General features: G+C 38.1%; 1 protein-coding gene across 10 annotated transcripts in view; it reads right to left on the minus strand.

Annotated features, from left to right (window-relative positions):
• TRDMT1 (tRNA aspartic acid methyltransferase 1) overlaps positions 1 to 12,862 on the minus strand; it is a 30,282-nt gene extending 17,420 nt beyond the window's left edge. The window contains exons 1-4 of one of the 10 annotated variants that reach the window (XR_007907003.1): positions 5,507 to 9,606; positions 4,567 to 4,676; positions 2,826 to 2,902; positions 1,121 to 1,192 (exon numbers count right to left, since the gene is read on the minus strand). Coding sequence is in view for 9 of the 10 variants with exons in the window: in XM_051802457.1 (XP_051658417.1) it covers positions 1,121 to 1,192; positions 2,826 to 2,902; positions 4,567 to 4,676; positions 5,507 to 5,780 (533 nt within the window). In the remaining variant the exon portion in view is untranslated. The other 9 variants (XM_051802456.1, XM_051802457.1, XM_051802453.1 and 6 more) reach the window with 9 other exon arrangements.
• Between the last annotated feature and the right edge of the window lie 1,195 nt (positions 12,863 to 14,057).

Raw genomic sequence — 14,057 nt, forward strand, 5'->3', positions numbered from 1 at the left:
TAATTATGGCTATTTTATTAGGAACTGGGATCTGACCAGACACAACATGACAGATAAATACAAAGACAAGGTCATTGTTCAGACAGTGCAGTACTATCTGAATTCTTTAGTATTACTACTCAAAACAAGAGCTTGTACTACAAACCAAAAATACACAATCTGCCTCACAATATCTAGAAGCATCACCAAAAACATAGAACAGAGACTTTAGGAAAGAATGGGAGGGGGTGGAAGATGCATCACATTGTGCAGTCAGGAACATATTTAAACAAACTTTCAAATAAATGTTTCCTCTTCAAAAGATTACTAAATGTTGAATCTAAGCTTTTTTAATCTGGTATTTCAAACAATTTTCATGTTTCCTTGAGGCCAACTGGCAAACTATTATATCATGCTTTATGGTGAACTTGCCACTGGCTGCCGCATGAGAGGAGCCCCGAAGAGGAGATACAAGGACTCCCTGAAACAACATCTCAGCCTTGGCCATATTGATCAACATAACTGGTCTACTCTGGCCTCCAATGGGGAGGTCTGGAGACACACCATCTATAACGCTGCTGCTTCCTTTGAGAAAGCACACAGGATCACCCTTGAGGAGAAAAGACAACGCAGAAAGAATCGTGCCCTGCAGAATTTACCACCTAAGGAGTCTTTCTGCTGTGCCTTTTGCAACCGGACGTGCCTGTCTCGTATTGGCCTTTTTAGCCACCAGCGCGCTTGTGACAAATGTGAGTAGAGCCCTTCCCAAATCTTCATTCACGAAGTCCAGCCAAGATGATGATGATGATATTACCTACTCCTGCTTCTACATAAAATCAACACAAATTTGACGATGATCTGAAAAGAGCTCAATTTTTACATTTATGATATAGCCACACTTTAAACAGACAAACAATTAAAAGTAAACCAGACAATGAAAACATATACAGTAACTATGAGGTGATTATGGCATTAGTGAAATACAAGTATTTTTAAGTTACATATGATCATGTGAAAACAAGGAATACAACACAGTACTAGTAGTGTCTCTGTCAAATATTACAGATGGTCTGCCTCACTGATATACAGACCTACTTAGTTACAACTAAGGCTTTTGAATAGAGCAGAAGTTCATTTATACCTTGGTAGAATATCAAGGATATAGAGAAAGCTCTTTGTCCGTGGATCTGATACATCACCTTGCAGGCCAATTCTAAGAGAGAATAAAGAAACACCTGTATATTACTTGGAGCAAACTGACATCTGAGACAGACACTTTTTGCTTTGAGTTTCAAAAGCGGATTCTGCAAAAGCATCATGTGCAGACATGAGGATGTGCTCACCGGGGCAGTGTCCTAAGAGATGCTCTAAGGAAAGAAAGCCTGCCCTGGAATCCATCAGCTCACAGAGAAGTTCAAATTGAAGCACTCAGTAATGAAATCCACTCCTCAGTCTGCAAAGAGTTTAGCATTCTGGTCTTGTCCAGCAAACCCTGTGAACATACTTGGCTCTGAAAGAACAAAAACCCCCCACTGGGTTTCTGGGAATACCCTGCCATTTTGCACTGAATATATTAAATTATGTCTATGAATTAAAGCCTGAGTGCTCACCGTTTTTCAGGATTGAGCTCCATATGAATAACTTTGTAACCAATTTTCTAACATTAAACTAGACAGATTATGTAGGCTACAAAAATGATAACGATTCCAGACCTGCCCTTCCCTAGCTTATACTTGTATTAGCTCTTAAAAAAGAATAAAACCTTTGTAGAAGAGCTTTAGCATGTCTCTAAATTAATCAGTCACACACAGATTTTGGTTTTCATCGTATTATAAAAAAATCTGAAGAAATGATTCCTATATGAATTATAGGTTTGCACTAATAATTTTTTATAGATCAGCACCACTTTAGAGGGATCCCTTTTCAATCTTAGAGCATTCTCTGAGATGTACTTTCTTACATAAGCAGTTTCATCACCATCTTTTCCATGAAGCTACTACATTGCATGAGTGTGCTTACCAGACTTTTATCTCCACTGGTCACTGCTGACAAACGATATGAATTACAAACTAATAGGACAAATAACACCTCAGTAAACTCAGTTCTTAATCAGTAAAATATTTCTCTATATCATCCACAAAATCACTTCAAAGCCATTACCCTTCTGGTCTTGGCTAAAATAGAAATATTCCTTAGAATAAACTATTTGTGTGCATGTGCAATTTTCAAAGTACAAATAAAAACAGATTACACTCTTAAATCTCAGGCAGAACTGAGGAATTCCAATCCTCCTCCTGGATTTGCCCCAGGAAAATATTAGATTGATACCTAAAAGGAGAGTCAGCACTCCTAAACAGCAAAATCTTCAAATTGCACTATTAGAGGAACTGTACAGTACACAAAATAGGTGCTGTAAGAAGTTTACATAATTTAAACTGAATTAACATCTACATATTACAAGAAATGTGATCAGTAATTAAGATGCTACTTGCAGCATTTCTTCAGTAAACATCATGGTGAACAGAGCTACAACATTTTTGCTCAGGAAGATACACAGATAAACCACACATAGTGTGACCGTTGAAAACTAATACAGCCCGCTCTAAAGGGGACAGGATCATCAAATAAAAGCAATGGAGGCAACTTGTTACAACATATATTATGTTCTTACAGAAATAAATAGTTATTTAGCAAGTTCCTTTCACAACCTAAGATTTTAATTCCTAAATTGAAACCATATTTTGAACCCACAGCTGCTAGCTGTCCCATCTCACTCTATTTTGTTAACTCCTTTGACATTATATATTGTAATAACTGCACTTTTTTTCCAAGTGTGCTATATCTACCTTGTAAATGGCTGACAGGGAGGACTCATCAAAATCATATCAAAAGATAATCTGTCAAATTCTTTCAGTGTTATGCCCTGAAAAAGGAAAAAAAATAGAAGCGTGTTGAGTGTTCAAAACTGTATGAAACTCATAAGTCATCTTTCAGATCAAACTACCCTGCTTACTTCCACTACGTGCTTCATCTAGCAAAAAACTACCTAATCTCCCATTTGACCTAATAATGTTAAAATCTTTTCTACCTTGGCAAACCATACAATGCAAATATGCATTCATTGCTTTGAATACAAAACAAAACACTAACAATGTTAGCATCTATACATGATCTTGAAGGTTTTATCTACTCATTCTTTCAGAAGAGGTGTGTAGGAGTTCTATCAGTAAACACTGACCTGTTATTTCTCCTCAAATAAAGTATAATTATTCAGATATGAAGTCTCTGTACATCAAAACGAGTGTTCACATATTCAAAATATGTGAAATAATATCAGATGTTCTCAAAAGAAAAAATATCTGAAAATTAAAGTAGCTCAAATGTGAACATGACAATTTTTACAGGTCCAAACTATGGGTTTTAACTCTTAGGAGCTCAGTAGCAATGCATCCTATACAGTTAACTTCATTTCAGTTTTTGCATGGTAAAAATTCTTTAAAGATATTGTATGGCTGAAAGGTGTACTCTGCAAAAATATTTCTCTTCAGAAAAGAAAGTATTAGGTCTGTGGTATGAATTAACTACACAGGTAGAAGTTTCTCTAGACTAAATTTTAACCAACACTAAAAGGACAATATATTAACGGGCTAGAAGGACAGAAGAAGGAAAATTATCAAGTAACTAAGACCTGGACAAAGAAATCGCTGCCTTACATATTTTGAGGATATCTATATACCAAATATGCCATAACTACCCTCAGAAACGAGACAAAACCTGATATTTTTTCCAATAAATTCGAAGAAGGTCTTACTGACTGTAATAATCCACTCTTGTCTACTATAAGCAGACACAGGTAAGCATTCTTCTTTTTCCATTATAAAACTGTAAACTATCATTTAGCCTGTTATTATTGGGTGCTGAATAAGCATTTAACCTTTAGCCACCTACTTAACTCTTACTTAAGCTGGTGTCTTAAAACAGACACAGTATCTTTCTTTTACTGTCATGTTGTAAAGCCGTAAAAGAAGGTTAAGAAGTATACAGTAATTTCTAATTAAATCCAGACAAAATTACATGCCTAGTTTGCCCCTCATATATTTAAACAGAATCCAGTTTTACCTACTTCTTCTTCAAATAATTTGGAAAGGGACAGAATTCCTAAAACATTTGATCTATTGAGTCCATTAAAAAGAAAATCCAATATATTCTCTTGTGTTTTTCTGAGCTCAACTATAACTACAAAACAAAGGCATGCCTCCAAATAATTTTATCAAATTCTTTCAAAGTACATGAAAATATTTTTTTTAATCTAAAAATATGATTTTTGACATTCCTTTATTACTGGTAAGCGTTCCTCTTGACATTTATGTAACCTTTCTTGATGCAGCAGTGAAGACTTCAAGGAAAAGACTGCAGTGTGAATATCCCTCTAACTTCAACAAGCAACCACAAGTAATCAGTTACTGTAATGCTGCTTTATTCATAACAACACAAATATTTTTGTTTCTCTTGTTATTAATAAGGATAGTGAAGACAACTTACACCTCCAAATGCCAGACTACAGTAAAAAAAACATTAATTACTCACCTCAATAGTCTTTGCCCATAATGGCGTGCTGGGAAAGTTGTGCTTATAAACATCATTGGCAAGAGTGTTCACATCAACAGCAGCAACAACTTCTGCATCCGTGCAGCTTTCTAAAATTAAAATAAAAAAAAAATGAAAACTGTAGCTGCTCTTTACTACTCCTAGAAAAATGTGTTTGTTGTGTTACAGCTATGCACAAAAACAAAAGGCAAATTACATAATCAAACTCTGCTGTGTTGCCTCCAAAACTTTGCAAAAATACACTGTTTTTCTAATCATATGGGCAACACTTCCGTTTGTTATATATCCAAAAACGTTAATTAGTACATACATAAACTCCAAACAGGGTGCATCTCTACAACATTCTCACCTGCACTCTGCTGGTCTCCGTGGCCAACAAGTTCCTCAGCTACAGCAACACAGCCCAAGCCGACCTGCAGAGCACCCCCACCACTGCCTGAGCCTCTCACAGGAACTAAATGTGTCATTTTAGAAGTATACTACTTCCCATTATGAAAAAACGACACCAATAAATACGTTTGAGGTACATGTACTCTTTCAGTAAACCTTTTAAGTTGCCTGAAAAACATTTGTGCTTATATTTCAGCAAAACCTTAGGCCTCAAACCCAACTGCTGCCTCCTTTTAGTTCAAGGTCTCCAAAATAACAAATTTGGGAGCTCCTCCTCTCTTGATATCGAAGGAGTTGCTTCTGGACACTTAGAGGTGTTATTGAAAAGATGAAAGGACAGTGTACCAAATCGACTGACAGCTAAACCCTGAAAGAAAAATACACTAAAAAGAATGTAAATAACCAATAGTTTAATTTATAGAGTAACAGAACAGAATAACAGGTTCTACAGAAGTCAAAGAGATAAAAAGAACAGTGTTTATTCCACGGCTCATCGTGTCACACTATTTATTATTACTAACCACAATACCTTCACTGAGGCTTTTCATCCAGGAAGATGGGCTGTGGTCACTGTTACAGCCGCAGGCAGAAAGCAGTGACTCTACTTCCTCATACACAAGACCAGTTTCAACCACCAGGATATTTATATTATGGTCAGCATTGCAAAGCCCCAGATGAAACACAAGCAATTTAAAAAAATTTTCGTAAACCAAAAGATAGAAGGCAAATAGCCACATGCCTTTGAATAGTCTCACAACATGCTCAAGTAACACATTAACAAATGACCTTATGAGACAGCTCATGAATTACTGCTAGTCAGCTAATTATTTACAGTTTGAAAGGATGAAAACCAAACTGTGATGACCCCAGTGGACCTAAATTTGAATGATGCAGTTATTATCCATCTATTATCTTTCAGGTTTTTAAGGCCATGTAGTTCAAAACAAAGATGAAAGAGAAATCTGGGTAGTGGAAAGCTTGTAGCAGATGCTTCAACACGGACAAAGCTGATTCTTCTGGGCTTATTTGGTGTGATAGAGGGCAAAAAGATAAGGGTTTTCACAAGATAAATATTTACAGACCATTAAGGGTCAACATACAAATCATTACTTGACATTACTGTCTTGACCTTTTGACCATAAGTTGTAACTGAGAATTAAACACAGGTGTACCGACAAGGACACCAGAATGACTACACCTGAGATTACAGCACAGGTATGTTAACACTGACACCTAGCGTGAAAAGAAGCTGGTTGATTGTCTCAATTTACAAACATATTCAAGAACCAACATTTTCATCATCTTCCTAAAACAAAGCTGTAACATCTAAGTAACAGGAACAAACTTCAAATACGATTTAAGAGACTGCTTTTCTCAATTTATTCTTTCAATTCTTAAAACATATTGTCCTGACATGTTGACCCTAACTGCATTTTCCAAGCACTCTAGAAGAAACATAAAATTAAAAAAATCAAGAACCTCAGTTATTATCTAAATCAATATATAGTTCAAAAAGGACAACTGGGAAGGCAAGCTGTGTGCTTTCTCTCACAATTCATGACTAAGACCCTCATCTTTATTACTGTCACCAATCCAATCTCTCCCTGCCTACATACAAGAAGAAAGAGGTACTGGGGATTTGCATCAAGGGACTTCACAAGTCCAAAAGCCTGTGAAGAGAGCACTGGAAGAGAACACATAGCTAGTAGTAATTTACTGAATCCCCTTGCAATACAATGTTCAGTCTAAACCAGAGATGTGAACCAGCATGGGAAAAGGACAGGAACTTTTCCTAAACTATTCCAAAGACATCCTCTCTTTCCAATTCAAAGACCTGATAATTTTTTCAAAGCTTCTCTTTCTTTTGACTTAAAAGCTGTGGCTCACTTGGGAGTCCCTGTTAAAGAACAAACTCCCTCTAAAAGCTGATTAAGCCTATTTGTGTGGAAATACCCTGGAAACGCATGAAGGAGCTCGAGCAGACAAGCAGATCGCACACATCCAACCCAACAAAGAAAAGCTTGTGTAAATTTCAAACAATGTGAGAATACAACATTTTTAAAGAACTTCTGAAATTTAAATAACTTCTATTAAAACTGTGATATTCTGCTTTGCTACAGCAATTATATTTACTGCTTGAAAATTACTGTAAGGAATGTATAATAAAAAAAACCTGAAAGCAGAATCTAAGAAAAACAGAATCACGACTGTGTTTAACTATCCCCACTGACAAAAGACACAAAACCAACTCAGGAATTGCTGACTTGGTGAGATGTTAGATCAACTCCCCAAAATACATAGCAGAACTTCAATAAAGAAACACAGCTCTGAAGACTTTTTTCCCCTCCCAAACAAGTACATCCAATTTTCAAAACACGGCCTTTTAAGAGAATTGTAACTATGCAGAAAACAGTAACATTTTATTCAGACTAATGAAAAAATAGTACACATTTCCTAAGTGAAACTAAGAGACTGCTGGAATATTTGATTTACAAGATTCCTCAACTCCACAGTTTCTGAACTGAGACTTCGCATTTCTGAACAATTTGTAGCTCAAACAGAAGCCACAGATATGATGGGGAAGTTACAGAGGGAGGTGTTATGTCTTATTTTTAGGCAGACTAGATTGCAGTATTCTTTCTTGGCTGAAAGCAGGTGAAATCAAATTTTTATCATACAATTAGTAAAGTACTGGTTTTGCACTTAATTCTTAAAACCTCTAAGACACACACAGCAGAAACTCTTTAACTGTTATTTAAATTGCCTAAAGAGGCAGCAATCAAACTTTGGGTCTCAGTTCTCTACTTTGTTGTATACACAATGCTTACAAGCCATATCAGACTCCTGAGTGAAAGGGACACTGCTGTAATGATTGGAAGGTGTGGCATTTGGAACAGAGGAAGAGAGGATGCATTAGCTTCTGATTTGGAAAAAACAACCTAAGGGTGTCATTTCCAAATGCCAAAAATAAAATTTCTCATATTAAAATATCTGCCCTTTTTCTCTCCAGATTTGATCCCTTTGTCACGTGTTTCCAGCAGACCTTAAAATTAACATAGATCTGTTTATATTCACCACTGTATTTTTGTAACAAGAGTCATCAATATCAAGACAACACACGGAATACAGTGTGTTACAGCAAGGGCAGCCTGGTGGATTTTAGCATAATGGAAAATCAGAGCCGGAACAATTATCTTCTAACAGGTATATGGAAACAGATGGAAAAGGGAAGATTAGTCACATGCTCTGTCAGTTCTCTATTCTAAAATAGAGAGCAAAGATTTCATTTCTCAGTGGTCAGCTCTTGGCTGACATGACTTAGGCTGAACTGCCCATGGTTACAGTCAACAGGACTATCAGTAAACTCGATACTTACTTCCTGCAGGATACTTAGCAACTTTTTTCTCCTGCTCTATTTGTACAGGATTTGTTCATGTTCAGCCATATAAACTTACATAAAAGCACAACTGGCACCATCCTGTGCTACAAAGGGCTATATTTTGAAGAAGCATTAAATCAAAATGAGTTTAGGTGTAAAAACTTGCTCAAACCAGCAATATTTTTGTTTCACTTTGTGCTGAATCCTAAAGCTGCTTGCCAGTTTTGTCTCCTTTGCCTCTTCTGGTGGGATAGCTATGCTCAATGTAATTACACACACCAGTTTATTATACTGTGCAATTCACAGAGACAACCAAATAAAGTGAATAAACAGCCATGACAGAGTACAAGAGACCCAAATTCTTACTCTATAAAATTGAAATGTAACAACTGCAAAGGAAAAATATCACCAAATATGTTCATTAGTGTTTTATGCAAGCAGACTTTTTTCAGTGACCTGGCAGATTACAAATGCTTGTGGCAGAGATGTGGAACCCGTTTTTCATGGGAAAACTGCCTCAATTATTAAGCTAATTTAGGTTTGTTTTTGTTGGGAATGAGGAGGACCAGGTTGTTTGTTTGATGGAAAGTTGCTAAGGAAATGAATTTATAGCCATAGATTTTCTAAAAATAAAGCATTATTTTTCACTTCAGAAACTCTGCACTTTATGTATAAAGAATAAATTCACTCACACACATGAAAAAATAACATATGTTTAGACGTATATGATTTAAATATCAACATTTACAAATCCCAAAAGTTTTGCAGTACACGGTGGGAAGAAGGAAGAAATGCACTTCCATCTCCCCTGCTGCCTCAATCTTTCAAGAGTGTGAATGCAAACACACTCACAGACTTCTAACTTTAATCAAGACCAACTTTCTAAATTGTATTTTTTCACAGGTCTTTGGTGTTGCATTCAAAACCTAAACCAAGAAATTCTGCATATGCTGAATTATCTACAGCTAAAGTGCCAAAACAAGCTAGACAATCCCCCAAGATTTTTCTTTTTCAGCTTTGGACTGAAACCTAATTTCAGAAACTGCCTTCTGTCAAAAAGAACCTGATTTAACTATGAAACTATGTATTCATAACTTCTGTGTACTCTTGATGGATAAACACAAGACACTTACAAGACTGTGTACTCCTGATAGATAAAATTCCAAGAATATGTGAAAATTCAATTATTTCTTACTGTAGAATCTCAAAACCAAATGCACATTATTTGGTGCCAATTATATTCTACTTTAATGACAACTGCTGAAACAATGAACATCCCCATCCTGCAAGCTCAAGCATATGCCATCCTAAAATTAAGTTTATGGAAGACCACAGCCAAAATGGGCATCAAGGTAGAAAAGGCAGCATCAGATTTCCTGAAAAATACCTATTTGCCAGTTGAAAACACTGGCAGTTTCACAGAAAAGTAGACAGTTGGACCAGCTCTGCTAACCATAACTAGCCACATAACATGGCCAGGAACCAGCACGGAGCTACTGCTTGCCAGGGCTGCAGAATCCCTTTTGTAGAACAAGGAAATTTCCTGGTGTGCTGCCACTGAAATATTCCACGCTTTTTTTGCTTTCTACACATCCCTATTATTTTTCTTGGCTGTACAGATTCACTAGAAACCATGCCAAGAAAATACATTATTATACATAGTCTTCATCCCTTGTGTGCCTGGCTTATGAAAGCACTGGCAAAATGGAGGCCTTTCTTTCAAGCTTCATATTTATATGGGAAAAACCCACAACCCTTCTAATATTTCCATGCTTGATTTAAATGGAAGATGCTGAACAATCTGCCATTTGCTAAATGATAGCCAAAAAAACAGATCAGAGACCTTTTTAAATAGCATGGTTTCATGTACACATATAGGCCTAAAGCATATAAGAAGCCCTATTATTAAAGCACTTAGAGAGGAACATTCACTTTTTTCTGTTTGACTTGCACATAAAAGCAAACACATAATGCCCATTGCCTTTACTTGGTTCCTTTATAAACTGTGTAAGAAAACTGAATCCAGATGTCTGAGGGACTTGAAAAACCAGCAGAAATTATCAAAATGTCCCAGTATATCTATACCACCAAATGAAATCTAATTCATCAAACCCAGTTCTGTATAATAACCTGTCATTTAATAAGTAATTCAGTGCAAATTCCATAGAACCTTTTTTATTCAAATTGCCTGACTATTATTTTTAACAGCACTCTAAACAATATCTTCATCTAGAATTGTATGGTTTGGATCTTTTCTAAGACAACACAATCCTTATGGGCTAAGTTTTCATGTGCTTCCCAGAAAAATAAGACCTCGGATTGAAAAATATTATACCAACTGCAAAGCAAATAACGTTGTGTCCATTCGCTTAACTAATTTCAATTGGTAATTAACTATTTAGTACCGTTTAGGGTCATTTACACAAATAATAATTTAAATGTTGTCTTACACACAGTCCTTTCATGTTCTTTGGCTGATACCACTACAGAAAAATCTCAGTCTCACTATTCATACATATGCAATTTCTTCAGTCAAATGTAAACCCAGAAGAACAGAAATTACAACATACACTGACACTGAAGCAGGTGTGTTTAGCGAGTTCAGAAACAGTAAACTTGGAAATAAATTTACCTTTTCAAGAAATAATACAAGGAGCCTGATTAATTCCTTCAGCCTTGTGTCCAAACTACACAATATAGGTGACATGATTTCAAGCCTTGTGTAGCAATTATCCATTGGGGGTTCAATTCCACATATCTTTCGGATAAAAGTTTACAATATTCTGACAATCTAATGCTGCATTCTCAACATTCCCATGCTTCTAAGTATTTACCGAGTTGCAAATGATGTTTTCTTAGGTGGAAATCCACGGGGTATCACATCTAGCATTACAATTTATTATCAATTGCAGCACACTACTGAACAGCCTCAAGACATCTATAATTATGTCAAGAACATTGCTAGATAATTTAGTGAAGAGTGAAGGACCACGTTGTAGGCTAAGTTTCAGGAACCAGTCCACTTTCTGTGGAAATATGGAAATTGTCTACAACACACAAATAGCTCCCCATCACTTCAGAAATACAGCTACTAGAAAAGCAGCGTGTTATCACTACAGCTATGCACACTATATACAAGGCATAACTCACTCTTTTAATTCTACAAAACCTCCAAAATCTGCAACTTCATACAAAGATAAACTTTCCTCTTAATATTCTAAGAATGTATCTGGAAATAAGCAAAATGCATCCTTAAAACAGGTGGTTAGGAACAATGTATGAAGCTATTTTGTTGTGTGCTTTTATATATTATAAATATATATTTTATATATTTATATATAAAACATATATACACATTCAAGTAAAAATAGGATAGTAGAAAAAATGCCACACTTAGAATTGTATGTTTTAAGCAAATAAATGATACTAAATGGATTCCACTCTGTAAGCATAAACTTGTAATATTACATAGCTCCCTGGAAAAATAACTGGATAAGGCGAGTTTCTACCTGTTATTTTTACGACAATACTCTCTTATGTAGAGTAAAATATAAGGCCTGCTGATGTTTCCAAAGGCTGAAGGATTTTAAGGATTGCACCTAGTTAAAATTATTATTGTGATTCTCATAAATTATACTAATGTGTGTTGAAGCCTGGACTTCCAAGTAATAAGGCCCAGGGTACTTTACAAAGGAAATCAATAGCACTGCCTCAATTTTTTATTTAGGGAAGCCAAGTCACAGAGTCTACAGGACTTTCTGAAGGTCACCCAGGTCATGCTTTAACAATTCAGCAAATCAAGCTCCAAGGTTCCTTGTACCAGATCAAAAACTCACTGGGCACATGGGCTGGTGTGAACTCTCGATACCATTTCAAATTCCATATTCTGTTTTCATATTTATAAAATGTTATACCAGCCTCAGATGGTCAGGCTCATATTGGAGCACATATCAGCTATACACCTAACTACGTGCCAGGAAAACCAAGTCCCCGTGCATGCCTATGGGACACCCTGAATAATTAGATTATCAGCCCATGCGCTTCAATGACCCCGATCACATTTGCAGCAGGGGCGCGTCTGTGTTAGAGCACATATTAACAAACACAAAATCGAGGCCTTGTCAGAAGCAGCTGCCTGGGCCAGAGAAGGCGCATGGATCCCTCATTTTTATTCCAACGTGTCCCTGGGTACCTGGTGCCCACACCCGGGCTGGGGAAGGGGCTATGGGAGAAGAGCGGTCACCTCAGCCCACCCTGCACATTCGCCCTCCCTCGGAGGCCCGGGTCCCCTCGAGAAGGAGCCCCCGAAGGTGGGGCATGGAGGCAGCACCGAGCCCCGCGGACCCGCCGGTACCTCTGAGGGCCTGGTGCATCCCCCCGATGCCGCTGTAGAGCTCCAGCACCCGCAGCGGCGCCATGCCGGGGCCAGGCCTCGGGCTGGGGCAGCCGCGCCCGCCCGGCGGCTCCCCGAGCGCCGCCCGCCCTTTGGTTCCGCCGCTCTTTGGTTCCCCCGTCCCGCCCGCTGCGGTCGTGCGGCTGCTCCAGAGCCGCAGCTCCCCCGGGCATCGCTGATCGCTCGGGAAGCTCCGGAGCGGGCTCAAACCCAGAGGATGAAGCCACCCCCGGCGTAGCCGGCCCTGCTGCCCCCGGAGGTGGCCGTGGGGCGGGAGCTGCCCCCGGCTCCGCCACCTGCGCTCTCATGGCCGTGAGGGGTCGGGAGCAGGGCCCGCTGCCCGCCGTGAGCCCCTTGGGGTCAGCCGAAATTATTTCGGGTGGCTGGAACCACGGCACAGGGAGAAAAGGGATGCGGGGTGGCAAAAGAGGTTTATCCCCATGAGAGAGTGTGTCTGCTGCCCGGCTGGGCAGCTGATGGAAATGGCCTCGACGGTGATTTCGGCCGTAGGTGATGTTTTTGAGAAGTCATTTCAAAGCCTGCACTGCTGTTGGAACAGGAAGGAAGGAAATAACTGGTGAAACTGTACTAATTTGCCCCAAGACTACAAAATTGCTGTTGCTAAATTGAAAAGGAAGAGGCTACACAATGACATCGTTGCCCATGAAAAGCAGTTTGTTTTTAAAACAAATGTTATAGATGTATATATATATATATATATGACTCAACCAAAGTTAACAGCTTGCAGACTGTTACCTGGGTTAACCACCACAGACAAGCAGGCAGACACCTATGCCTCAGTGTGCAGATTCCTATTGTAAAATGAAGATGAAACATTAAAACAAAAACCTCAACGTGTTTATCTAATAGTGTCTTGATTTAATTAGATTTTTGTGGGGCCTCTTGGAAATGTGTCAAAAATAAGCTGGATTTGGGGAATATTTGAGGGATATGTACAGCATGTCATAGTAGCTCCTACCTTGACTTGCAGTGGAGAAAGAATTTTTATCTGAAGCTGGAGGGCAAAAAAGGAGAAATCTGTTGCTTTTCAGCACACTCCTCCAGAATATGGGATGCATCAACTGTGGAAAATGGTGGAATTAGAAACAAAATTTCAAAGTAAGAATATTGGTCCTTGCCAGCTTTTTCAAAACAGTTTTGTCATTCACCTGCCAGGGTCTGGGGCTGCTTCTTTATTTGCTAGCCATGGAAATAAGCAGGTGACAAAACCAAGAAGTCCAAGGTGTACTTCTAGGATTTGTGAAAATAAGTGCAGCAGCTGAGGTACCAGAGGAGAGCAGCACACAT

Source organism: Manacus candei, unplaced genomic scaffold, assembly GCF_025592945.1.
Source record: "Manacus candei isolate 608988 ecotype Guabito, Panama unplaced genomic scaffold, ASM2559294v1 h1tg000056l, whole genome shotgun sequence".
Classification (NCBI taxonomy): domain Eukaryota; kingdom Metazoa; phylum Chordata; class Aves; order Passeriformes; family Pipridae; genus Manacus; species Manacus candei.